At 33.0% G+C, this 27,813-nt stretch overlaps 1 protein-coding gene across 1 annotated transcript; it reads right to left on the bottom strand.

The window, feature by feature from the left end:
• Window positions 1-2,271: 2,271 nt before the first annotated feature.
• LOC110607749 (7-deoxyloganetin glucosyltransferase) lies at window positions 2,272-21,858 on the bottom strand. The gene is made up of 2 exons (XM_021746901.2): window positions 21,152-21,858; window positions 2,272-3,302 (listed from the first exon to the last, which is right to left on the bottom strand). Exons 1-2 carry the CDS (start codon window positions 21,693-21,695, stop codon window positions 2,365-2,367), a joined length of 1,482 nt encoding a protein of 493 aa, XP_021602593.1. The 5' UTR covers window positions 21,696-21,858; the 3' UTR covers window positions 2,272-2,364.
• Window positions 21,859-27,813: the final 5,955 nt, after the last annotated feature.

Below are 27,813 nucleotides of genomic sequence, written 5' to 3'. Positions count from 1 at the left end.
CTAAATTTAGTTGCTATTTTTCTATTTTTTTGTAATGATAAGATATGAAAGGAAAATGATAGAAAAAATCGAGAGAAAAAAATTATGAGATAAAAAATGAAGAAAAAAAATGAAAAAAGAAAGAAAATGAGAGAGAGAAAAAAAAGGATAATAGTAAAATGAATGAATGATAAAAGGAGAAGAGATGATTTTATATTTATAAATCCAAATTACTAATGGATTTGATAATAAATTTGCAATTCGTTACTAAATTTTAGAAAAAGCGGGTTTTTTCCTCCAAAAATTACTAACGAATTTAAATCTATTGATAAATTTATTGGTAACTGAAAAAATAGATTTAAAAAAAAATACAAAAATTTTATGTGAAATTTCATTTTAAACTTATAAATCCATTGATAAATTCAGTAATTTTTTATTTATTAATTTAATGATAAAGTTTAGCTAGAGCTTTTTTAATTTGTTAGTAATTTTTTAGATAAATTAGCAATAGATTTAGAATCTATTAGTCATTTAAATAATTTTTTAAAATTTACTAACAGATTGAAATCTTCTAGTAAATTATCAATAAATTTATTAATAAATTTTAAGTGCGTTAATAAATTGTAACATTAATTACTTTATAAATTAATAAACTATAAAATCCGTTACTAATGTCAACATATTATGAATTTTAATGAAGTTAATTTTTACACAAAATTTTTATAATAAAAATTATCTATTAATTTTTAAATTCATTAGTATTGGTTCAGATTGCTAAAAAATTATTTATTAATTTTCAAATTCGTTAATAATTCGTTCAAATTGCTAATGAATTAAAATTTATTGGTAATTCAAAAATTTCTTATAGTCTAAATATTTTGTTAATTGATTTGATTCTTAACCCAATTCTGAACTAAATTTATAGGTTATGTTTGTCAATGTTGGGTAGTTAATTACAAAAGAAGTCCAAAATTTTAGTCAAGATTCGAAAATTACATAATTTTAAATGTTGTTTTATAAATGATATTATTATTATTATTATTTTAATATCAAATTGAATTATTTTAAATATGATTTCATTTTCATTTTCCTATCATATTTGATAAAAGGCCTCAAGAAATTTATATTTCTATATGGTTTTAATTTATAAATGACAGCGGGCGGGTCCCTCGTATAAAATCTCGACCCAAAATTTGAAGTTGGGTGCCCTTTACTAGGTCATGGTTGTCGGAGGATTTAGATCGGTGGTTATTAATGTCCAAAAACAATTGCTCTTCAAGACGGCTCCATAATTATTAAAAACTGAAAATGCCATATGCAAATTTCTCTTCTTGATAACCGATAACAGTAGATGAAAGCTTGGTTTGAATGATTGATCGGTGATTCTGAGTGATAGTTAGGGGAGAGCATTTGGTCGGTTCGATTCAAAATCAAATCGAATTAAATAAACTAAAAATTAAAATTTTAATATTTATGAAAATCGAATCGATTTTGATCAGAAACTGAATCGAACCGAACCGGTCTGTTTTGATTTGATTCGATTTGGTTTGATCGGTTTTAATTTTTAATAAATTTTTTATTTTTTACACTTTATTTTTATTATTTTAATATTTAATTAAAATATTTTAATCTTAATATGATTTAATTTCTCTATATTATTGAAAATAACATATTATTATTACTAATCGGTTCGGTTTGGTTTTTTCAATGTTTTTCTAATCAAAACCGAACCGAATCGAAATAACAGAAATTTCTGAAATTAAAAATCAAATCGAACCGAATTGAATAAAAAATGAACCGAATTTTTAAATTAGTTCAATTCGATCAATTTTTTTCAATTGAAACAGCCGGACTCGAACTGGCCCAAATAATTTTTGGACCCACTTTTCACTTGATCCAAAATGATTAACCCAAATTATTTAGTAGTTTCGTGCTAGCTATTATATACAAATCCATTTTCTTCAAATCTTCCAATGTGGGACGGTCAGTTACCGTAATTCCGCCAAGACAGCAAACCGTTATTGCCGCAATTCCGCCAAACAGGCAGCTGACCGTTACACTCAGTGCCGCTAAATTTTACAACGTCCTCGTCGCAACTAAATTAATTATAATTGCTAATTAGGACCGGACCCTTGGGTATTGTGGTTTGCTAGTACCTCGGGCGGCTCCACCTCGTCTCTCACGGATAACCCTTTTCTCGCAGGCCACTAGCTCCGAAAAGAATAAATTATTTGCAATATTAAGAATGTGTGTAAATAAGATTTTATATATGTATAGAACAAAATGCGTGTAGAACAAAAAGTGTTTTTAACTTATTTATCAACTTTTATTTCTTTTTACTGTTTAATTAATGCACACCATATGTTTAAAACCTAATTTTCCTTTCTAATTTATTTGCTTGTTCGTCAGAACTGCCGTCAGCTTTTGGAAGTTCTGATAAGAAGAACCACTAGGTCTGATTGCTTCTTCAGCTTTTTCCTTCCACTCCATTGCTCTCTTTTTCATTTCTTTTCCTTCTTCTCCCATCAACTTTCTCACCAGATTTTCAACTTCATCTCTCTTCGCATCATTGTTGATCTCCACACCAATGCTCCACTCATTGCAAGCAAACCAACAATTTGTCTGTTGCTCTGCGAAAAATGGCCAACAAAGCAGCGGCACTCCGGCAGTCACACTTTCAATCGTTGAATTCCACCCCATATGACTTAAAAACCCTCCTATTGATGGATGGTTCAAGACTTTTTCCTGTGGACACCAACCTGCTATAATACCTCTCCCATTCGTTTCAGCTAAAAATTCAGGTGGCACAATCATAGAGTCGCCGGTGACAAGATCAGGTCTCATTATCCACAGAAAAGGCTTTTTACTGTTGGCTAGTCCCCATGCAAATTCAATGAGTTGAAGAGATGACATCACTGCTATGCTACCAAAATTTACATAAATCACAGAATTCGGCTTCTGCGAGTCAAGCCATTTTATGCACTCAGTATCTTCCTTCCATAGATTTGAACCTAAAGTTTTCAGTTCATGATCATCTGAAATGTGATAAGAAAGCAAGCTATGGAGAGGGCCGATGCTGTAAACGAGTGGAAACATTGAAGAAAGAACATCTAAAACATCTTGTTCAAGGGCATCGAATGTGTTTAAAATGAGTGCAGAAGCTCTGGGAATCTTTGATATTTCATTGGGGACGTAGTTGAGCATGATTGAATTTGGGTCTGTGGTTCTAATGAAGGACGGAAGATCCTTCAGCCGGATGTTTTTCATGGCTGGAATCCAATCTATGGTAGTTTCCAAAAACCCATTTGTTAGATAGATGGCATCTGCAAAATCATCGTTAAGAATTTAGCATTAGAAATAGAAGGAATGTTGAGAATTTCTTTCTTACACAAATAAACTAAACTTTATGAAAATTATATATTTACATAAAGTGTTTTTATTTTCAAAGTAATGATTTTGTGAAAAATAGATTAAATTAATGAAAACTGATATTTTAAATATATAAATATGTTTTTTTACGAATTAATATAATAAACTTATATTAAATTAATAACAATGTTATTAACAAATATAATGTTATTCTATTATTTATAAAAAGATAGTGTTATCTTCATATTTTGAAATTTTAATATTTTTTTAACTTTGGAAATGCCATTTTTTATTATTCTATTATTTATAAAGAAGACAGTGTTATCTTTCATATTTTGAAATTTTAATATTTCTTTTATCTTTAAAAATGTGATTTTTTATTATTTGTTTGGTCAAATCAATATGAGAAAAGTTTTCGAGAATTAAAGAGAAGATTGATGTGTTCACCGATATTAATTTTACCTACGAATAATGAAAATTTTATAGTATTTTATAATGCATCCCGAGTATAATTAGGTTGTGTGTTGATACAGAGTGATAGGATAATAGCTTATGCTTCTAGATAGTTGAAGAAGTACGAGTTAAATTACCCTACACACAATCTAAATATAGTAACTATGATCATTGCACTCAAGATGGCACTACCTGAAAGGAGTGAAATGTGAGATTTTCACATATCATAAAAGTTTACAATATATCTTGAGTCAGAGAGAGTTGAACTTAAGGTAGAGGAGATTAGTAGAACTTATTAGTGATTATGACTGCAAATCCAGTATTATCCGGATAAAGCAAATATAGTAGCAAATGCTCTTAGCCGAAAATCACTTGGCAGTTTATCACATATCTCAGTGGAAACAAGACTAGTGGTGAAAGAGTTTTTCAGGCTAGTCAATGAAGGATTGAAGTAGGAGTTGCTTGGTATAGGTGCTTTGGTGGCACAGATGAAAGTGATACTTGTATTTCTAAAACAAGTAGCATAAAAACAACACAAGGACCCGAGTTGGTGAGAATAGCAAAAGCACTTCAACAAGATAAGAATAATGAAGTTAGGCTAGACACCAAAGGGATCCTTCATTATGGCGACAGATTATGTATATCAAATGACGTGGATTTGAAAGGAGATATTATGAGAAAAATTCATAATACCAGGTACAGTGTCCACCCTGCAGCTACCAAGATGTATTAGGATCTAAAGAAGGTGTACTGGTAACCTTCTATGAATAAAGAAGTGGCTTAGTTTGTGTCTGTTTGTGAGGTGTGTTAGAGGATGAAGTTTAAGTATCAGAAGCCAACTGAAATGCTCAATCCACTACCAATTATAGAATGGAAATGGGAACATGTAGCAATAGACTTCGTAGTGGGATTACCAGTGACATTTAACTGGCACAACTCTATATGGATAATAGTGGACAGATTGACCAAATCTACTCATTGTATCCCTATAAGGAATGGTTACTCTATGGACAAGTTAGCACAGATCTATGTGGAAGATATCATCAGGTTGCATAGGGCTTCAGTTTCTATGAGTAGGACCCCAGTTTACCTCCAAGTTTTGGCGGAGTTTGCAAAATATTATGAGCATAATGTTAGATTTTAGCACTGCTTTTCACCCACAGACTGATGGACAGTCAGTAATGACTATCCAAACTATAGAATACATATTGAGAATGTGTGTAGTAGACTTTAGTGGTGCTTGAAAGCAACATTTACTATTGATGGAGTTTGTTTACAATAACAGTTACCATGTTAGCATATGGACAACTCCCTATGAGGCTTTATATGTGAGAAAGTGCAGATCACATGTTTATTGAGAAGAAGTTGGAGAAAGAGCTTTAGTAGAGCAGAATTAGTAGAGATCACTAACAGAATGGTGCTCATTATCAAAGAAAGAATCAGAACAGCGGTGAGTAGGCAAAAGAGCTATGAAGACATCCATAGGAAGTAGTTATCTTCTAGAAAGGAGATATGGTATTGCTTATGATGTCTCCCATGAAAGGGGTGATTCATTTTGGAAGGAAAAGTAAACTACCTCTAAGATACATTGAATCTCTTCGAAATCTTGCAAAAGATTGAAAATATATTTTACTAGTTAGATTTACTTGCTTCTATGGAAATAATCTATCCAGTTTTTCATGTCTCAATATTACGAAAATTCATATCGGATTTGGGCAAGATTCTTGGTGAGTCTGATGTAGAGATCCTAAGAGATCTCACCTATGTTGAGCAACTAGTATGAATTTTAGACACGCAGATCAAAAAGCTGAGAAATAAAGAAATTATGATGGTAAAGGTTTTATGGAATCACCACAATATAGAAAAGTGATCTGGGAGACTAAAGAGTCAATGTTTGACCATCAAACCTCTATATTCGGCTGCCAAATGTGATTTTTTCCAACCCACCTATAAATAAAACTCAACTCGAAAAGAGAGAGAGGTTTTCTCTATTTTCGGGCAAAGGTAAACTATAACCCTTATATTTTCTTCCTTTTCCTTTCTATGATAAATCCACCCATTTTTAAAAGAAAATATGTTATATTTTGAAGATTTGAAATTTAAATACAAGTTTAAGTTATCTCTCCTCACCCTCAACTCCTCTTCAAATTTCATATTTCCCTTGAAGTAAGTTGTTCTTTTGTTTCAATAATCGATTTATTTTATACCTCTTTTGAGAATGTATGTTGCTTTCAAGGCTGGTTAGGAATGCATGCTAGATTAGATCTCTTAAAAAGCCAAATGTTTGGTTGAGTATGCTTTAAGGATGGTTGTGCATGTTTAAGTTGTTTCTTTAGTTTCATGTTGTTATTTTCCTCGTTTTTAAGTTGTTTTGGGACCTTTGAATTAATGTTTGAGTAGTTTTTATGCTTGTGGATTGTTTTGATTGCCTTTTGGGGGCTGGTTGTAGAAATAGAATCGGGTTTGGCATTTCTGCCAAAATCCAGGTTCAGCAGTCTAAAGTCCCTTCGGCCACCGAACCTACACTTGAGGCAGGCAGGCATGCATCTTTGGCCACCAAAAGTGATTTCGAAAGTTTAACTTTCGGATCTATAAAAGGACTTTAGACTGTCAAACCTGCCGCCAAAAGTCTCCTGTACAACCATTCCTGTTCATTTTCTATGTGTTTTCTTATATGTCTTTAGAGGTTTCATGAGGTGGTTTTAAGAACTGTAAAAGTTATGTTTAATCTCTCATTTAAATCTATCTGTGTAGGATTGAACCTGAAAGACCGTAGAAGCCAGCAGAGAGGTAATTACTTCAAATTTAGGCTTGCGTCTGCCAGATGTGAGTAGAACTAAACTAAACTATTATTTTAATCAGACTAAATGCTTTTAAGCATACTCATGTATCTCAATGTCATATGAATAGGTTGTTTTGCATTAGAATATATGAATATGATACATTGCATTGCATAATTGTTGTTATGGATGGATGATGGATGACCTACTAGTCCTCAAACATGATATGATATGCTATGTATGACGGATATGAAAGTCCAAGTCGAGACTCATTCTACACCCTGGAAATTATATAAGAGAAAGATCAGGTGTTCATTCTAGATCTCTAGCATTATGGATATGTTATATTCTGTTATGTTTAAGAAGAAGTTTTGAGAAGTACCCATTGTAGGCTAGACACTATTGAAATTATGGAGGGCTACTGATGACAAGTTTATTTTGATATGAATTGTTTGTGTTATGACACATTCTACTCATTAGGCTATGTAGTTTATCCATTTTCCCTAACCCCAGGTTTGCAGGATGAGAGTTAGTATGGGAGGTCAATAGTGTCCTATGGCACAGCTCTTTTTGTGATAGTTTAGTTATGGATATGTAATGTTTTATGGTTTAGAATTGTGCTTTGTCCGAGTTTTCTTTTATGATCCCCTTGTTAATAATCTTATTATATAAAAGTTTTATGTTTAAACTATATTTGAACCAAACTGAGGCGTGTAATAATGACTATACTGGAGCATTTAATGAGAGCTCTAGTATAGGTATATATTTTCAGTTATTTATGTACACATGCCAAGTTTTGGTTCATGAGCTAAAAATATGTTATCTATGATTTTAAGATCATGTGGGAGTTGTATAAGATGTAAAAGTGATATCACATAATATTTGCTCAAAGTATGCCATGAGCTGTCACCGTATGACAAAGTCACGTGGCATGGCCTTAATAAACCATAACACTCAATTACGGAAGTCTCACCTATAACAAAGAAGATTCGGGCATCACAATGGTCGATACTCAAAACGACAAAAGATGCGCCCTTTCCTGAACTGGTCAAGTGTAATACCCGGCTAGACTCCGGTATCGGAATCCCTACCGTCCGGTGGGACCTCGGATGTCGGAAACCTCTAGAAGGGTAAAACTATGATTTTATGAAATGTTTTCATGTATTTCATGTTTTTAAGTAAGAAATTAAATGAGTTTTTGCATGAAAAATCTTTGGAGGAAAACCCAGGTTCGGCCGCCGAACTCCGAAGTTCGGCCGCCGAACCTTGCATGCATGCGGAGGCACTTTCGGCCCCCGAACGTGGCCTGGCCAGCCACCTATAAAAGGGGCACTTAGCCGAAATGGGAGAGTTTTCTCCCATTTTCAGCCACAGCAAGCTTCCGACCTCCCTCTCCCAAATCTTGTGTTTTTCCTTCAATCCCCACCATTTTCTTTGAGTTTTAAGGTTCCACAAAAGTTTTTGAGTGTTTTTAAGCAAGTTTGGAGCTTGGAAGTCTTGGAGCTAAATCCCTCCATTTTCCGAGCTAGGGTCGTTCTTCCTCTCGATCTTCAAGAGGTAAGCTTCGATCTATGCTTCTTTTATGTTTTATGAAAGTTTTATGCAAGTTGATGGGGTAGAATGCATGTTTAGGCTTGTTGTTAGGTTTATGGGTTTATGTTGTGATTTGAACAATGTATGTTGGAAATGTGTTGTTTGAAGTGTTGTAGTTGGGGTATATTATAGTTTGAGACCCCTAGGTGTGATGTATGATGTGTATGCATGTGTAGAAACAAGTTTATGCATGTTTTGAGGCGTTTTGGAGGCTGTGGACACAAGGGAGCCAAGTTTCTGCCCTTCGGCAGAAACTCAGGTTCGGCCGCCGAAGTGACTTTCGGCCGCCGAACCCCCTTGTGGAGGCAGTTTCGGCTGCCGAAGCCTGCCCCCGAAACTCAAGTTTCGTCTCTGTCTGGGAGGTTCGGCAGCCGAAAGTGCAGCCGAACCTGCATGACTTTCGGCTGCAGAGGGACTTTCGGCCGCCGAACCTGCCGCCGAAAGTGCCCTGTTCAGCCATTTCTTGCATGTTTTCATGTGATGTTTTCAGGATGTTTTAGGGGGTTTTTGGGAAGTATTTTAGAGTCATATTCATGTACGTCTGGTCCCTCATTTGAGTCCACCTGTGTAGGTTCGGACCCGAGGAACCGAGACCCCCAGCAGTGAGCCAGCTGCTTCAGAGTCTCTTCAGAGCTAGCCAGAGGTGAGTGGAATAAACTTTAAGTTTTAAAGCAAATTAATGAAATGTTTTAGCATGATTCACGCATCATGAATGCCATGAGATATATTAGGTTGTTTGCATTAGAATTCACGAATATGTTGCATTGCATACTTTGTTGTTGATGTGGATGAATGTTGAATGATCCATTAGCCCTTGTATGTCATGATAGCCTATGTGAGTCCAGGTGTGCCTGCTACGGCTCTACGCCCCTGGCACTATGACAAGATTATGGAAGTCCGGGTGTGCCTGCTACGGCTCTACGCCCCCGGCATGTATAAGTAAGAAAGATAGGGGCTAAATGGTGACAAGTTCATCCTTGTTGTGAAATGTTTGTGTTATGGCGCATACATGAAAGCATGATTTAAATTGATGTTTTATTATTCTGCTCACTGGGCTCTAGTAGCTCACCCCACTCCCTTTATCCCCAGAGTTGCAGGTACAGGATAGATCAGGAAGTCGGCTAGAGTGAAGTTAAGTCTTGTATGTTGTAATAGATAGTAGTGGACATGAACATGATGTAATGAGTATTTATGACCATGTAATGTAATGAATGATTTGATAATGTATTGAGGATTATAGTAGTGCTTGACCTAGAGGTGTGTGAATCCCCATTATGTACAGAGTGTTTAATGAGTAATGATGTTAATGACCATGATTATCCAAGCTGATATGTATGATGATGATACCCCATTGGAGTATTTGATGAGGACTCCAGTGTGGGGTTTATGTATGATTTTGTGCATGCACAGGTTTTGCTTGGATAAGAGAAAAGAAAATTTTTTACAGATCATGTATATGTTGTTATGTATGGGGTTCCACAGGTTTACAGGAGGTATGTAGGCTTGCTACGGGTCCCGGCGGCCTTAAGCCGATCTGGATCCTAGCGCCGGTAACGGGTCGGATTTCCGGGTCGTTACATCAAGCCTTTCATGACACAAGTTACCGTTAAAGAATAGTATTTAGCAGATCTCCATTGCTCATATAATCGCTGGATCCCTTTTTCAATTAGTTGGTACCAGTCGAATTTCTAGGAGATTCGCTAACTAACTCCATCTTCTTACAATATAAAAGCAAAATATACACAGAGTTTAAGGTATGAATTCTTACACACTCATTCTTAAGCTCAAGCTACTTTCTTACACTCGCCCTTTGTGATAAATTATTGACTTGAGTATCGGAGTGGCTGTCCATAGGCGCCAACCACCTCACTCTCTCTTTTTCAGATTAACCAATAATTTTTTAGCTCATTTTCAGCCACATCATTATGTTCCATTGCTTGGATCCCATTGATTCCTTTTTGTTCATTTGGGATAAAATCCATCCTAACTTTCTATCTTTTCACTTAAAGTACTTTTCATTTCCATCAATTTACCCTTAAAATTGCTGAAAGCTCATGAGCCATTCTATGTCTGCCGCCAACAGAGGAGCCATCGTCTCCTCCACCCCTGGCATTAGACAGAACACTCCTTCTATGGTCAATGAGGCAGACCTCAACAATATGAATAATGAAAAATGCTACAAAATATAAAAACGCTGCAGGTAACGCTTAAGCCATACAAAGCTCGGGAGGAGGCCTCATTCATGGCTCTTAGAGTAGGGGAGGATGTTTCCTTCGAGACCTTAAAGACTTGAATGGAGGCAATGCAAATGCAGTCTAAAGGGAAGACCAAGCTGGAGGATGAGAAACTACCGGAAAAAGCCCCAAAAGATGTTGATTGGAAGCTGGTTTGTGCTGTACAAAGGTACCAAGAGGAAGACCATGGTTTGGATGATGGTTCACCCTTATTGGAGGAGATTCTTGCAGAAACCTTTTTTACAAAGTTCAAGTTGCCTAGTTTGGACGAACCATGGATGACTATGGTGTACACATTGCTGATAGAGGACGAGTTGCTGATAGACAAATTATTAGTCAAACAGTTAATAAGAAGATTCTCTAGATATGAATTAATAAATGGTTGGTTGTACAAGAGGTCGTGAACCTAGCCGCAGTTACGGTGCATAACAGAGGATGATGGTCGAAGTATCCTCAGAGATATCCATAAAGGAGATTGTGGAAGCCATAAAGGAGCTCGGACGATCGCCCAAAAGCATTTAGATAAGGATATTACTAGCCAACAGTAATGCAGGATGCAAAGGAGCTCATCTAGAAGTGCCAGCGGTGTCAAGTGCATGCAAGAGTTTCTCGAACCCCATATGAAATGCAAGCAACAATGAAGCCCTTGACTATTTTGTTAATAGAGACTCGATATCCTTGGCCCATTTCCAAAAATAATCGGATCAAGAAAATTTGTGATCGTGGCAGTTGACCATTTTAGCAAATGGGCCAAGGCAAAAGTAGTCCAGTCCATCACCACACAACATGCCATCTCCTTTGTCAAAACACATATTCACCTATTTTAGAATCCCTAAGGTAGTTATCACTGACAATGGGACTCAGTTTTGCGAGTTTCAAATTTAAAGATTTTTGCAGGAAATGGATCATTGACCTATGATTTAGTTGAGCATACTATCCTCAAACAAAAGGCATGACCGAGGTTACAAATAGAACAATCTTTCAAGGTTTGAAGAAAAGGCTCGACAAGGCCAAAGGCAGTTGGCCCAAGGAGTTACACCACATCCTCTGAGCATACAGAATAACCCCAAGAGCAGCCATAAGGGAGACACTATTCTCACTGATATATGGGGCCGAAGCAGTAATTTCCATGGAGGTCCAAGTAAGCAGTTTCAAGAATTAGCATCCCGAGTCCTCAAGGGACCATGAAGAGATGCAATTCAACCTTGACCAAGCCAAGTTTTTACGAGAGGAAGCTGTGATTAGAATGGATGTGTACAAGAATAAGATGTCTCAGATATTCAACACTCGGGTTAAACCCTGAGTTTTAATGTATGAGACTTAGTTCTTAAAAAGATTGATGTAACAGGTGGTAATGTAGGGTCTGGTAAGTTGGATGAAAATAAAAAAGAATTGTTTAGGGTCTTGAAGTGTTATTCGCCCTGAAGCTTATAAGTTGGTCAAGTTAGATGGCCGGATCATTCTCCATTCCCGGAATATCTATAATTTATGCAAATTTTATTAATAACATTAACGAGATATTTCTTCATGTGATGTGTTTTATTCAGTTATGAGGAATGATGATTTGCCAAAATTAGCAAGAACCAACGATTAAGCATTTTTTAGGGATAAGCCACAAGGTGGATAACCGCTAGGCTCATGATTAGGTATTAGTCCCGTTAACAATTCTTTTAAGACATTTTATGTCAAAGTTACAAGAGGGATAACTGTCAGGCTCATGACTAGGTGTTAGTCCCGTTAATAATTATTCTAAGGTATTCATGCCAAAGACATGAGGTAAGTAACCGCTAGGCACTTCAACGGGTGTTAGTCCCTCTAATAAATTTTCTAAGGCATTTTACGTCAAAGTCACGAGGAGAGTAATCACCAGGCACTTGACTGAATGTTAGTCCTGCTAATAAATTTTCTAAGACATTTTACACAAAAGCCACGAGGCAGGTAACCGCCAGGCACTCCGCTGAGTGTTAGTCCTGTTAATAATTCTATTTAAGGCACTATGTCAAAAGCGGGGTAACCTCTAGGTATTCGACTCGATGTTAGTCCCATTAATAAAATTTTTCAAAGTTATTTAAGATTTATTTATCAGTTTGGTGATCGATATGTGAAATAATTGGATGAGAGTTCTGGTTATTTTATAATTGGATTGAGTACCAATCCTAAAATACTTAGCAAAAATAAAAACAAGAAGATAAAAGAAATATTTTTTCATTACATAAGGAAAATTACATAGGAGGAGGGACATCTTCAATTTCTTCCTTTCGAGTCTCTGTTATAGTTATATTATCTACATCTATTACATTTTCAATAAAGACTTGGTCAGTGGGATTGTTTTCAGTTAGCCCCTCCTCCTCCTCCTCCAAGAAGATGTTATCAATTCAGGAGAAGTCTTCCACAGAAATCACTTGATAAGCTCTTTCCTCATAGAGTCCTTGCCTTGAAAGAACATTTTCCCGTCCCGAACCACCATCTATTGAAGCTCAGCTTCCAATTTAGCTACTCTGTCTGTGGCGACCTGGTTCTCCTTAGCCTAAGACTGTAGCTCTTGGACTTGCCGTTGAAGATCGACCACTTGATCCTCGGTAGTCTTGGCTCGAGCCTCAACAGTGGCTCGAGCCTCAACAGTGGCTTTTGCAGCATTGGCCTCATCTAGATCTACTTCTCAACAGTGGCTCGAGCCTCAACAGTGGCTTTTGCAGCATTGGCCTCATCTAGATCTACTTGAAACTTGTCTACAGACTCCGGGGTCTCCATCGTGTGTTCTACCTCAATAACCCTAGCCTTTAGTCGTGAGCACTCCTCTTATAGGAGGTTTTTGTCTGTCTCCTGTGCTCCATACTCTCTCCTCAGAGCCTTGTTCTACTCCTTGGCTTGGTACGCACACAAGGCACCCTCCATCTCAGAATGGATGATGTTGTCATATAAGTCATCCGTCTCCACCGCGTTCAGCCGATGGCAGTCCCCAAGCCTCAGGGCATTATTGACAATGAGGATGAACAATAAGGGCTCCCCAAGAAGTGAGTTAGCCCGTGTCAGCGCCAGTGCCAGTTGTTGAATGCCCCGCAACCATGGAGCTCTGGTGCCTGCCTCTTCATAATTTTGAAAATGGAGGAGGCTGGATGGTAAGGAAGGTGCACCCTTAGTAAAAGACTCAGTCAGAGTGTCTAAAGGCCTGGAGGTTGCAACAGGCAGAGGAGGGGAGGAGGAAGCACTACAATTTCTTTAGCCCCTCGTGCCCGTTTCGGAGGCAGGCCGAATGTTCTAGCAGCAGCGTTGCCTTTATGGGTAGCACATGTCGCCTCAACAAATTTGTTCTTCCTTTGCCAACCATACCTTCACAAAGCAAAAAAGCGACTAATTAAGGTAGTTTAAAGGACAATAAATTTTTGAAAGAAAATATACCCTACTCTACAGTATAAGGAACAATTTCTCGAGGGTTTTGAAAACTGGGCGGTTGAGGCAGCCGAGCCTGTTCTGCTTGGAAATGGCTTTGCCAGGACAAGATGGCATTCCTCACCACCATATTAATATCTGTTCTCTAGGTTGAGGCCATCCTCTAGAGAAAGTGTAAAGCCTCTTCCTCCTCCCTCTATGGTTGGACCCTCCTTTCTGAGCTCCACGTATATATTGCAGTCTGTACGGAGATGCCCAAAATACTCAGATGCTTTATGGTGGAGGATGAAAAACTTGTTCTTTCAGTACTTCAAGGAGGAGGGTATTCGGTCGAAAAGGGTCTGGCATTTTTGTTTATTGAAGAACTAGAACTCTTCATTTTTCTAAGTACCCAGTTGGTAAAAAGGCTACGCTCGGCTCAATATGGTTGTTGAAGCAGATGAAGCGAAAAGCTACCGAAATCCTCCAGCTGTTTGGGTGCCATTAGGCAACCGACAGCTTGTGAAAATGAAGGACTTCAACAAAGAACGGGTCCATTAAAAACTAAAGACCCGCCTTCAGCTGTTCCTCGCATACAATGATGGTATCCTCAGCAGGGACCTAGTCGTCCATATGAATGTTTGGATGTGGAATGTAAACCAAAAAATTGATCGAGAGATTTGGTAGTGGTCATGCAAATGATCTACATCCCTCTCAGTCAGAACGGATGCAATGTCATTCACCAGGAGACTATCGTTATCATAAACCATCCTCAATGGAACAATGGGAGATGGAGCACAGATGGAGCTACTGGAAGAGGAGCTCGAGGTGGACTTCCACCATAAGAAGATGATGATGATGATGAAGAAGAAGTCCTATGCATCTTTGAAAAAGAATAGAGACAGGAAGTTACCTTCAAAAAATGAGGGTGTTAAGAATCGAGTAGTCGAGTCTTTTGTAAGTAGAAAAAAGTGGTTGAGAGCAAAAGTGGTGATCGTAGAAAGAAGGTAATGTTATATTGTTGCTTTGATGGCTAGTTTAAATGCGGCTCAAGAAGCAACGCAATCAATATTCATGATCAGGATAGGTGAAGAGACGTGGGTATGGAAAGCCAATTCATGCATGCCACGTGTCCAAGATCGTGAAAACAGCTATAATTTTCGAATATGAAGAGTTGAAGATAATGGTGGAACCTCTGATATGATATAATATTCACCTAAAATATACTATGAGTTGTCACCGTATAATAGAGCCACATGGCGAGACCCTAATAAACCTTAACACTCGGTTATGGAAGTCTCACCCATAAAAAAAAAAAAAAAAAAAAAAAAAAAAAAAGACTCAAGCATCATAATGGTCAATACTTGAAAGGATAGAAGACGCTTCCTCTTTTGAACTAGTCGAGCCTTTCATGACACAAATTACTATTAAAGAATAGTATCCAACAAATCTCCATTGCTCGTATAATCGCAGAATCCATTATCCACTAGTTGGTATCAGTCGGATTTTTAAGAGATTTGCTAATTAACTCAATCTTCTTATAGTATAAAAACAAAGTATACACAGAGTTTAAGGTATGCATTCTTACACACTCATTGTTAAACTCAAGCTACTTTCTTACCTTCACTTTTTGTGATAAATTATTGATTTGAGCATCGAGTGGGTATTTATAGAGGCCAACCACCTCTCTCTTTTGCAGATTGACCAATCATTTTTTATATCATTTTCGGCCATATCAAATAGGATGTATAATAGGTTTGCTACAGTTTTTGATGATTTTAAATCTATCTAAACTTTCTCGCCGGTAGAAGTTGAACTTTTGGATAATTTTTTTATAAAATAATTATTTTATATAAATATATATCATTGTTTATAAATTTATAAAATCTATTATAAAACAAATATTATAGATTTCAATTTTTACATTCTTTTGAAAAAGTATTATGTTTATACATTCTTTAAAATTATTATCCTTCTCCATTAATATCATATGTCTACACAAACAATTAAATTTTATGAAAATTATATATTTAATTTAAAGTATTTTTTTTTCCAAAGCAATCATTTTGCCAAAACTAGATTAAATAAATGATAATTGATATTACAAATATATAAATATATTTTACACAAATTAATATAATAGAATTTATACTTAATTAATAACATTATTATTAATAGAGATAATGACAAAAAATCTAAAACTATTTGTGTTCTAATAAATATACCATAAATTATAAAAATTAACTAATATATTCTAAATTAATTATCTAAATTTATTTATATCTTACTGTTAAATTTAACGAAAATATCACATTATCATTTTTATCTCCACTAAAAATCAATATTTTTATAATACCCGGCTAGACTCCGGTATCGGAATTCCTACCGTCCGGTGGAATCTCGGATGTCGGAAATCTCTAAAAGGGCAAAATCATGTTTTTATAAAATATTTTAATGTATTTTATGATTTTAAGCAAAAAGAAAATAGAGTTTTTGTATGAAAAAGACCAAGGAGGCATTTCTAGGTTCAGCCGCCGAACCTCAAGTTCGGCCACCGAACGTGGGATGGTTTAGGGGGGCAAGTTAGGCTTTCGCAAGTAGAGTTTCAGGAGGGGGATTTGATATTGCTCAAGGTGTCTCCAATGAAAGGGGTGATTCGGTTCGGGAAGAAAGGTAAGCTAGCTCCACGGTACATCGGACCCTTCGAAGTCTTGCAAAAGATTGGGAATATCGTACAAGCTGGACTTGCCTGCTTCGATGGAGAGAATCCATCCGGTTTTCCATGTTTCTATGTTGAGGAAATTTGTGTCAGATCCGGGCAAGATTCTTAGTGAGCCTGATGTGGAGATCCAAGAGGATCTCACCTATGTTGAACAGCCAGTACGGATTCTAGACACTCAGATCAGAAAGCTAAGGAACAAGGAAATCCCGATGGTGAAAGTCCTTTGGAATCACCACAACATCGAAGAGTGTACCTGGGAGACACGGGAGTCTATGCTCCGGCAATATCCTCATCTCTTCTAAGGTAAGTGTTATGTGTTTAGTATATATGGATAGGTTTTATGCTATGCATGTATTGTTTGGTGAACATTCGGGGACGAATGTTCTTAAGGGGGGGAGAATGTAATACCCGGCTAGACTCCGGTATCGGAATTCCTACCGTCCAGTGGAATCTCGGATGTCGGAAACCTCTAGAAGGGCAAAATCATGTTTTTATAAAATGTTTTAATGTATTTTATGATTTTAAGCAAAAAGAAAATAGAGTTTTTGTATGAAAAAGACCAAGGAGGCATTTCCAGGTTCGGCCGCCGAACCTCAAGTTCGGCCGCCGAACGTGGGATGGTTTAGGGGGGCAAGTTAGGCTTTCGCAAGTCTCAAAGGTTCGGCCGCCGAACCTCATGTTCGGCCGCCGAACCTCATGTTCGGCCGCCGAACCTCATGTTCGGCCGCCAAACTTGCATGAGATGTGGGGGCACGTTCGGCTGCCGAAAGGTGGTCTGCCAGCCCTATATAAGAGCTCCATGGCCGAAACGGGCGAGTTTTCTCCCCATTTTCGACCACGGTGAGTTCATGCTCTCCTACGGTTCGTTTTTGATGTTTTCCCTCCGATCTTTCACGTTTTAACAAGCTTTATGTTGATTTGAAGAGATTTGAGTAAAAAGAGCAAGTTTGGAAGCTTGGAGACCAAAGAGTGAATTTCTCCCTACCTCCAAGCTAGGATCGTCTTTCCTCTCAATCTTCAAGAGGTAAGCTTAGATCCAACCTTTCTTGCATGTTTTAAACTAGTTTTATGAAGATCTATGGGGTAGAAATGCATGATAGGTTATTGTTATGTTTATGAGTTTATGTATTTTTATGAACAATGTGGATTGTTTGATGTGTTGTAGATGGGGTTTAGGATAGTTTGAAGCCCCTAGGAGCTTGTATGCTTGAGTATGTATGTTGTAGAATAGGAGAATGCATGACTAAATATGTTGGGAGGCGTTTATGCATGATGAGCTGAGTTTCTGCCCTTTTGGGAGAAACCAGGTTCGTCAGCCGAAGGTTCTTTCGGCCGCCGAACCTGCCTGTAGTAGCATGAATCGGCTGCCGAACCCTAACCCCGAAAGATGACTTTCGGCTCTGGAAGGGACTTTCGGCCGCCGAAGGTACCGCCGAACATGCATGAGTTTCGTCTCTGGAGGGAACCTTCGGCCGCCGAAAGTGTCGCCGAAGGTGCATGACTTTCGGCTCTGGAGGGCCTTTCGGCCGCCGAACCTGCCGCCGAAAGTGCCCTGTTCAGCCCTCCTTTGCATGTTTTCTATGGATGTTTTGAGGTGTTTTAGGGGGTTTTTGGGGAGCATTTTTAGAGTCATGTTCATAGATGTTTGGTCCCTCATTTGAGTCCATATGTGTAGGTTCGGACCCGAGGAACCGAGGACCCCAGCAATGAGTCAGCTGCCCCAGTGTCAGGTCTGAGCTAACCAGAGGTGAGTGGAATAACTCCTTATGTTTTAAAGTAAATAATATATGTTTCAGCATGATTCATGCATCACGACTGCCATGAGATATAATAGGTTGTTGCATTAGAATCCACGAATATGTTGCACTGCATTCTTGGTTGTAGATGTGGGTGAATACTGTATGATCCAATTAGTCCCTGAGGAAAGACCAGGACCCCATTCTACGGCCTGACACAGTATGGAACACGAAGACCAGGTGCCAGATGAGGCCCTGGGGCATTGGTAAGTAATGTTATGATATGACAGGAAGACCAGGACCCCATTCTACGGCCTGGCACGGATATGATGCTGGGACTATTTGGTGACAGGTTCACCCTTGATGTGAATTGTCTGTGATGTGACACATTTCATGAAAGTATGAATGTTAAAATATGTTTTTACTATTCTGCTCACTGGGCTCTAGTAGCTCACCCCTCTCCCTTAACCCCCAGGTTTGCAGGTACAGGGTAGACCAGGAGGTCAGCAAGAGTAATGAAGTCTTGGTTATGTAATAGCTAGTGTGGACATGATAAATGTTGTTATGTTATGTTGAGTACAGTCATGTAAAAGTATGATATAGAAATGTTATGTAATAATGCTTATGAAGTTTAGAGTTGTGCTTGACCATAGTATTATGTTAATCCCTTCTAGTACATGATCTTAATGTTTATTGATGTTTATTGTAAACCAAACTTAATACATGTTATGTCACCCCATTGGGGCAATGATGAGACTCCAAAGAGGAGTTAATGTTTATGATCATGTTATGTATAGTGCATGCACAAGTTGAGTTTGGTGAATGAAGGAAAGAATGAATGAATGTAAGGAAAAGTTCAAATTTTTATGTATGTTGTTGATCATGTATGGGATTAGACAGGTTCACAAGATGAATGTTAGGCTTGCTACGGGTACCGGCGGCCTTATGCCGACCTGGATCCTAGCGCCGGTAACGGTCCGATTTTTGGGTCGTTACAATTTTAATATAATTAATAATCATTAAAAAATTCTAAATTTTATAAATTTTAATAATTACACCCTAATTTTTTTAATAAATATACTCCAAATCAATTTTTCAATTTAATTTGATTTTTAATTTTGATTCGATTTATTTTGTAATTTGGAATTACATATTTTTAAGAGTTAATAATTTATTTTATAATTTTTTTTATATTAATGAGTATAATTTTTATATAGTTATAGATCATAAGTGTTGTGATAATATTAATTTTAATAAATCAAAAAATACAATTTTCACTATTTGAAAAATTAATTATATTATTATATTCAATTTAATTAGACCAAAAGTTAATAATCAATTTAATAAATTTAAAATGACTAAATCTATTAGATAATATATAAATTATATTTATAAATTATATTGAACTTAATTATTTTTTATTAATTAAACTGATTATTGATTGTTGACTTTTAATTATATTAAAATGAATATGTTAAGTATAATTAATTTTTCGAGTGATGAGAATTATAATTCTCAATTAATAAATGATATTGTTATCAGAATAATTATAATTAATAATTACTAATAATTACATAAAAAATTATATTTTAATAGCTTCCATTAAAATAATTGATCGTTATAAAAAAAAATCAATATTATCAAATAAGATCTAACATAAAGATTTAATTGATTCATTGATAATTAGATCAACCCACAAAGGTGATTTATTAATTCACAAACAAAAGTAATTCCACGACGCACATAGAATAAAAGCTATTTTTTATTTTATATGTAACTTATCCAACACGTTAGAAAATGGAATTTCTAATTTTGTTAGTTGTGATGTCTAGTTTTTTTTTTTTTTTAATTATTTGATATTGAAAATAACTACTCGATTAATCTGAATTCATTTTAATCAATTTTATTGACCAAGCAAAAAACACCCTCTCATTTTTTAAAATATTTTTTATTCATCTTCGAACCGAGTGATACATATAGTTTTTAAAGCACAATATTTTTATCATATTTTTGTTAATGATAATCAGTTGACTAATAAATATTAAACTCTCTAAATTCATATTTGGTTTGAGGTGCATTTAAAATTTAGTGTTATTGTCACATGCGCATTTAAAATTTTATACTGATACGAAAATAAAGTCAAAGTATTAATGTCAGACTAAATTTTCTATAAATTATTTATAATGGAATCGAATCCAAATAAAGAGGTTTAAAATTTTATACGGATACGAAAATGAAATCAAAATATTAGTGTCAGACTAAATTTTTTATGAATCATTTATAATGAAATCGAATCCAAATTAAGAGGTTTATTAAATTGATCGAAAATATATATTCAGATTTTAGTGAGTCATATATTATCGATCTCAATCTCTTATTTTTCTCTCTTATCAAAAATCAAGAGATCTTAAAATTCATTAAAAATCTATTAAAATTCATTAAAAATTTAATATTAAAAACATATAAAAATGTAAAAGTGAATATAAATATTTGAATTATAATATTAAATTGGTCATTTTGTATATAACAAAATGATTCAATTATTTATATAAATTTATGTAAAATGAACCGATAATTAATATCTAAACACTTTTTTTTCAAAAATTAACAAAACTATGGAGTAAGCGAGAATGAACCCTTGGGGTTTTAATCTTTATGTGCCGGAAAGATGTGAAGAATTGGAATTATTAAAAGCTTAGTTTTATTAATGAAAATAAAGGGAATAATCAGTTTAGAATATATCTAAACCCTTGAGATTCCTGTCTTGAATCTATATCAAATGGCCCATTTTCATCTTCGATTAATATATATTTGGATTTTATAATGCTAATCTTTTATTGAATTTTCTTTGATTAATTAAATGCAAAGCATGCAAATTCGAAAATAATTTTGAAAAAAATTGCAAATTTAGCGTACCTTTAAGAGGTACTAAGCCTCTTTCGACAAGAAGAGGATAGTGAGCATAGGCCAAAACCCCACAAGCACTTGGGGTCCAGAACAGGACTCGAGGAAGACCAAGCTCCTCAGCTGCTTCAACAGTGAACGACATGGAACCATCGGAAACAATACAGCTCACCGGAGGAACATCGGAAGAAGAAGAAGCACAAGAAGAAGAAGAATCGTTATTGAGCCTGTGAAGTAGGTTCCGAAATGGGATTAAGCAGTGCTTGGAGGTAGAATCACAAAGAGAAGGGATATCTTGGGTGGTGTTATCATCATCAGTCACCGGCAGCCCATCGGGGATAGATTCAAAGCGAAAATCCGGCGAGCCGGCGAGAGAGTTGGGGCCTGTGGATTTGAGTAAACGTTTGTGGTTATAGTCAGTATTGACAAAGGTAATATGGAAGCCATTGAAGTGGAGTAGTTTCGCTAGCTTGAACATGGGGTTTATGTGACCTTGGGCTGGGTATGGGACGCATACTGCATGAGGTTTAGGATCAGCTAATTGATTGAAACCCATCTCTCGTCTCTGTGATCGTCCGATTGAAAATTGTTCCTCGATTCACACACACACACACACACAGAGAGGTCTTCTTCTTCTTTTTAACTTTTTCTTTGTCTGCCGCCTTGACTCTGTCAGCACCTGCAATGTAAAATTTTTTAAAGGTTTTGTGTCAATTTCTTATAATTAAAGATAAAAATCAAAGGATATTCATATAATAAAGCCACTTGTGCTGCAGCATGGGTATTCGCTCCGTAACAAGTGTATTCGGTTGAAGCAGACTGGTCCGAGAGTTAGTACTCTCGTTTTTTATAAATTTGACTATGCAACTGATTTGTCCTATTAAAAGGTGCAGTAGACTACAATACAAAATTAAAATAAATATTAAATTCCGTCTAGAGCATCGGGACAGAAAAGTCCAATCCAAAAAATAACCCAGCCCAGTCCAAACTTGGCCCAAGCTAGAAAAAGTATCAGGACAACTTCCAACCTGTTACCATTAGCAAGCACTGCCGGTGAGCACCAATCATATCATAGACGAAAACGAGCTACTTAAAGAATTCAAAGACACCGAAAACAAAGGAAAATCCATGGATGTCCAAAACAATCAAAAACTTAGTCTGTACTTTCTCTCTTTATAAAACTCTTAATAGATGTAAAGGTTTATTACTACATTTCTCATTCCCATGTACCTTTTTTTTATTAAAGAAAAAACACTTACAAAGGCTGGTAACTAAAGAAATTATTTAGAATGCTCTAGATTTAGGTTTAAAAGGCGCATCCCACTATTGATAATACAACAAATCATCACATAATCTAACTAATAATAATATGAAAAATCATGACATAATTTAAAATCAGGTCAAAATTATACATACATAATAATCAGGAGTAAATTAAACTTAATTAATTTTTGTTTTTAGTAAAATTATTTTTTATTTTTTTTTTATATTCTAATAATATGTAACTGTTATCGTGCATTTGTATTCTCTTACAATAGTCACGTTGGCCGTATGCACTGATGTACTGTATTCTTTTCCATCATCAAACAACCATCCATTTAATTTCATCCAACGCCATGTGCACATGATTTCAAATATCATGAGATTTGTTGTCTTATGGGATCAGAAGGATAAACAGGGTCAAACCTCTTGTGTGTAGACTCGAGCCTGGTTCGGCTCATCAAAGCCAATTTTGAGCTTATACATGATGCAAGCCTAACAATTGAGTCTTAATAGAGTTAAGATTTGCTCTTTTCAACACGTGGTCGGTTTAAACCGAAATATCCAGAACGAGCTTGATTTGAACTGGAATGTCCAAAACCCAGTTATCATTAAATGCTCTTTACATGCTCATTTATTATTTCATAATTAACGAAAAGCTAAATTTCGAAACGTGACTCTAGGAGAATTTTTGTCAAAACATACTCTTTTCGCTTTTATCGGTTTTAAACTTTAAGTTTCAAACTTACATTTTTATATATAGTTTATAAATATACTTATTTATATTTAATTGTTAACAAATAAAAATAATAATTTTAAAATATAAATAAAATATCATAGAAATTTATAAATATTTAAATTTAAAATTATTATAAAATATAAAAAATTCACTTTAAAAAAATTTTAAATTGTCTTATTTTTTCTTTAATTAAATGTTATTAAAGTATATAAATATTATTATAATTATAGATAATATTTTATATATAAGATAAATAATATAAACTATAAAATTACATTGAAAAATTGATTTATAAAAAAATAATCAATATTTTCTTAATAAAACTTAACTATATAAACTATGAAAATATAAAAATTGTTAAAAGTCATTTAAAATTAATAAAAAAATTATAAGATATATTCTCAATTAATTTACAATATTATTTAAATTTTATATCTGTATAAAAAATTATATTTAAATTTTTAATATATTTTATTATTTTTCTTATTTTTATTACATATATCATATTGTAATAGTTATATTTTCTTAAACACATGTTAAAATTTTTTAAAAGTAAAATTTTATTTTTTAGTTAATAAAAATAGAAAAAAAATATAAAATCGTTTATGGTTTTAATTGATATAAAGAATCTTTTAATTTATAATTATTAATTTTAAATTTTAAAAATTTTAAAAATTATTTTATTTGTTTTAAAAGTTTATAAAATTATTCTATTCATGTATAATAATATAAATTAATATAAACTATTTATAAACTAAATTATTAAAATATAATATTAAGATTATTTATTCAAAAATTTAAATAACTATCATAATATTTATTAAGAAATTTTTTTTTTCAACAAAAATTTAATAGTATTAAATTTTAGACTTTTTTTTATGTTATTTTTAATAGTTTAAGAAGTCAAATAGATAATTTTATTTTATGGGAACTTAAATAACTTTTAACAAAATTTTTAAGAGTGTAAAAAGGCCATTTACCATATATAAAGTTTAAAATTTGAAAATTTTTTGCTAAAAACACCTTAACTTTAGATTTTTTTTTTGAAAGCAAACCTTAAATCTATTTTTAAAATTTGAATTATTTATTCTTTTACTATTTAAAGGCGTTGTTTGAATCCAAAAGCTTTTTTTTTTTAATGGGAATCGGGAATAGAGGAATAGAATTGAGATCTCTTATATTTACTCATATGCATTTAGCACTAGACTAAGTCTGTGAGTCCTTGAATTCAAAAGCTTTAAATGCTTATTTAACCCTAAAGCCTAAATAAATAAATAAATCTTTTACCATGAACTAAATACCAAATGAATAATGAAATTAACTATCATTAAATTAAATTTAAATCTATTATTTCAAGCAAGGAATTTATAATTCTAAATTGGGTATCCAACTTCCAAAGTAAAAATACTTTTGTCCAAAATATTCATAGGCCCAGATCTAGATCCATTTTATTCATACTGGGCTTGGGTCTTCCAGCCCAAACTTTCATCTCTTTTGGCCCACAGCCAAACCTTCATCTTCAATGAGAACTCTTGTGGTTGGACGTTGGTCCGTATCACAGTTTTCTTTTTTTTTTTTTTTTTCATTTTTCAATTGGATCAGGAGATCTCGCAAGAGACGATTTAAATAATAACAAAATTAATAATAAATTTATATATAAATTTTTTAAAGCATAATTTTTTTAAAAAAGAATAATTTAATTAAAGAAAAATTAATTTTTCAGAGTACTTAAATGTTAAAAATATAAAAAATATTTTTTAAAAGGTACTTTTTATAAAATAAAGAGAATTTTAATCTGAAATATGTTTGAATTGATCATTTAATATGTTATTGTACGAAAAATTATAATTCATTTAAAATTTTAATAAGAAATTAAAAAGATTTTAAATTATGGTAAAAAATGGAGAAACTTTGAGGTGTCCACGAGGACAATGATGGGATACCAAATCGACAATTAGGTCATGCTAACTTTATAGTACGTTTTGTCTGCATTCTCTTAATAAATTGCCAACCCACGTGTTGTTTTTAAGAGAAAACTATTATTTAATTTGTATGATATAAAAAAATTTATTAATTAATATTTTAATTTTAAAAAATATATTAAAATATATTTTTAAAATTAAAAAATTATATTAATTAATCATTTTATTTATTTTATTATTAAATATTTTATTATATAATTTTAAAAAACTATTAATTGATTATTTAATTTGTTAAAAATTTTACTAACTAATTTTTCTATTATAAATATTTTAAAATTTTTTTTATAATACTTGAAAGATAAAATTAATCATGAAATTAAATAATAATTTTTTTTTATTTTAAATACTCTAATAATTATTTTTTATTTATAGTCCCTCAATTTTATATGTTTTTGCAATTCTGCCACTGTTTTATTTTGTTTTTTAAAAATTCTTTAACTTCAATCTAAATATCGTTAAAGTGCTTATTATCTACTCTTGCAACTATCCAAATGCAAATTTAAAAAAAAAATTACTCATTACATTTCTCTTACTATAAATTTCTTTTTTATTATTTGTTTAATTATTGAACATATATTTTATTTTTTTTAGTATTAAAATTTTTAATAATTAATTTGTTAATTTTTTATTTTCAGTGTCCATCTCTTTATTTTTATGAATTAAATATTAAGAATAAATAAAATAATATCGACATTATAAATTTTTGAAGATTATATTATATCAAAATATATATAAAAAAATCAAATTAGACTGAAAATTTTGCAAGAGATCAAATGAGTGAAGACATATAAATAGGAAGGACTCATGAATCAATTACTTTACTTTATTTGAAATGAAAAAATTTGAAAATAAAAATAATTTAATTGATTTTTTAAATAAAAATTTTTTTCATTAAAATGTTTTATTTAAAAAAAATTATATATGATTTTGCATGAATTTTTTTTTAACAAAATTAATCATTCTAACCGAAGTTTTAAGATTTTGGATTAGTTATGCTGTGAAGGTCATATCTAGGGGTGAGCAGTATTCGGTTCAAACTGAAAAAATTGATTGAACCGAATCGATTTGAAAATTTGGTTAGATTTTTTATATATTTCAGTTCGATTCGGTTCGGTTTTTAATTTCAGAAATTTCGGTTATTTTGGTTCGACTCGGTTTTGATCAGAAAAAAATTGAAAAAATCAAACCGAACCGATTAGTGATAATAATATATTTTTTCAATAATATAGAGAAATTAAATCAGATTAAAATATTTTAATTAAATTTTAAAATATTAAAAATAAAGTGTAAAAAATAAAAAAATTATTAAAAATCAAAACCGATCAAATCGAACTGAATCGAACCGAATCAGACCGGTTCGGTTCGATTCAATTTCTGACTAAAATCAATTCGATTCGATTTTCATAAACACTAAAATTTCGATTTTCAATTTATTCAGTTCGGTTCAATTTTAAATCAAACCGACCGAATGCGCAACCTACTCATATCTTCTCAAAACTTGATAAAAGAGTTTCTAATTTAATTATTCTGATTGGAATTTGTCAATTTTGTCTTTGTATGGCATTTTACCTGAATGCTTTAAATGCTCAGCAGCTCCAAGAAAATGCCAATTGGGTATGCCTTCAATTTCAAAGAAATTGGCTCAATTTGGCTCCATCTAATGTTATCCTCAATTATTGTTGATAAATTTATTAATTAATTATTTTCTTTCGAGAATATTTCAAAAAAAAATTATAATATTTTACGATTAAAATTAACATATTAATTAATTAATAGATTTTTTAAATATAATAATATTATTTTAATATATTTTAAAATTCTAATAATATAAAAATTTAGTATTTTTTAAAAAAATATATTAACATTCCAAACACGTCATAACTACATGTACTATGCGTAAACACGTGCATGGATGAAATAAATTTCGACCCAACACGTCAATTCAATTTAACCTGAAGCGCACGACAAATGATCTATTTCAATTTGTATAAAATTTGACATATTTGAATTTAAATGACTTATAAGTTATCATATTTGAATTAATATTCAAAAAATATTTGAATTAATTCAATTACCTGTGCAGCAAAATTAAATTTTAGTAATTTATATATTTTTAAAAAATTAAAATGATATAAATAATCATAATAACGGTCAAATTTTTAACACTCAAATTGAGATTAAATTTTATAAAAAGAAAGTAGGTTTAAAATTCATTAAATAGATTGATTCATCATGCGTCACTCAGTCTGTGACTACAACAGATCAAACTGATTGAGGCCCTAAATTCACTAAACGAGAGTTTAGCTCGTTTGATGTAATGAAAAATAAAAAAACAAATTCAGCTATACCACGACTCTACTATTATGTGCGTTGAAGAAAATTAAATAATTATATGATGAAAATAAATAAAAAAGAGCATTCATATATATAAATTTATATGATAAAGACAAATAACATTAGCTAGAGATAGTTATATATTACTAAAAAATAAAATAACAAAATGTGACGCTCCAGAATAAATTTACACAAACTCTATAAATTTATTTTTTTAAAATTTTAAAATATCAAAATACATAATATATGCATTCGCAATAATCTTCAATTTCGAAATAAATAAATATAAAATATTTAATTCATATGTTAGTTATCTTTTTAAAAGTTGAATAAATAAATTAAATTAAATTAAAATTAAA

The sequence above is a fragment of the Manihot esculenta genome, chromosome 10 (genome assembly GCF_001659605.2).
Source record: "Manihot esculenta cultivar AM560-2 chromosome 10, M.esculenta_v8, whole genome shotgun sequence".
NCBI lineage: Eukaryota > Viridiplantae > Streptophyta > Magnoliopsida > Malpighiales > Euphorbiaceae > Manihot > Manihot esculenta.
The sequence above is the reverse complement of the archived record's forward strand: the minus strand, read 5'-3'. Positions and strand labels throughout refer to the sequence as shown.

What these genes read in the sequence shown, in the direction of transcription:
- LOC110607749 (XM_021746901.2), bottom strand. Translation starts at nt 21,695, where the DNA reads ATGGGTTTCAATCAATTAGCTGATCCTAAACCTCATGCAGTATGCGTC. An exon ending in AGGCTTAGTACCTCTTAAAG is followed by an intron (nt 3,303 to 21,151) that starts GTACGCTAAATT and finishes ATGATTTTGCAG; the next exon opens with ATGCCATCTATCTAACAAAT.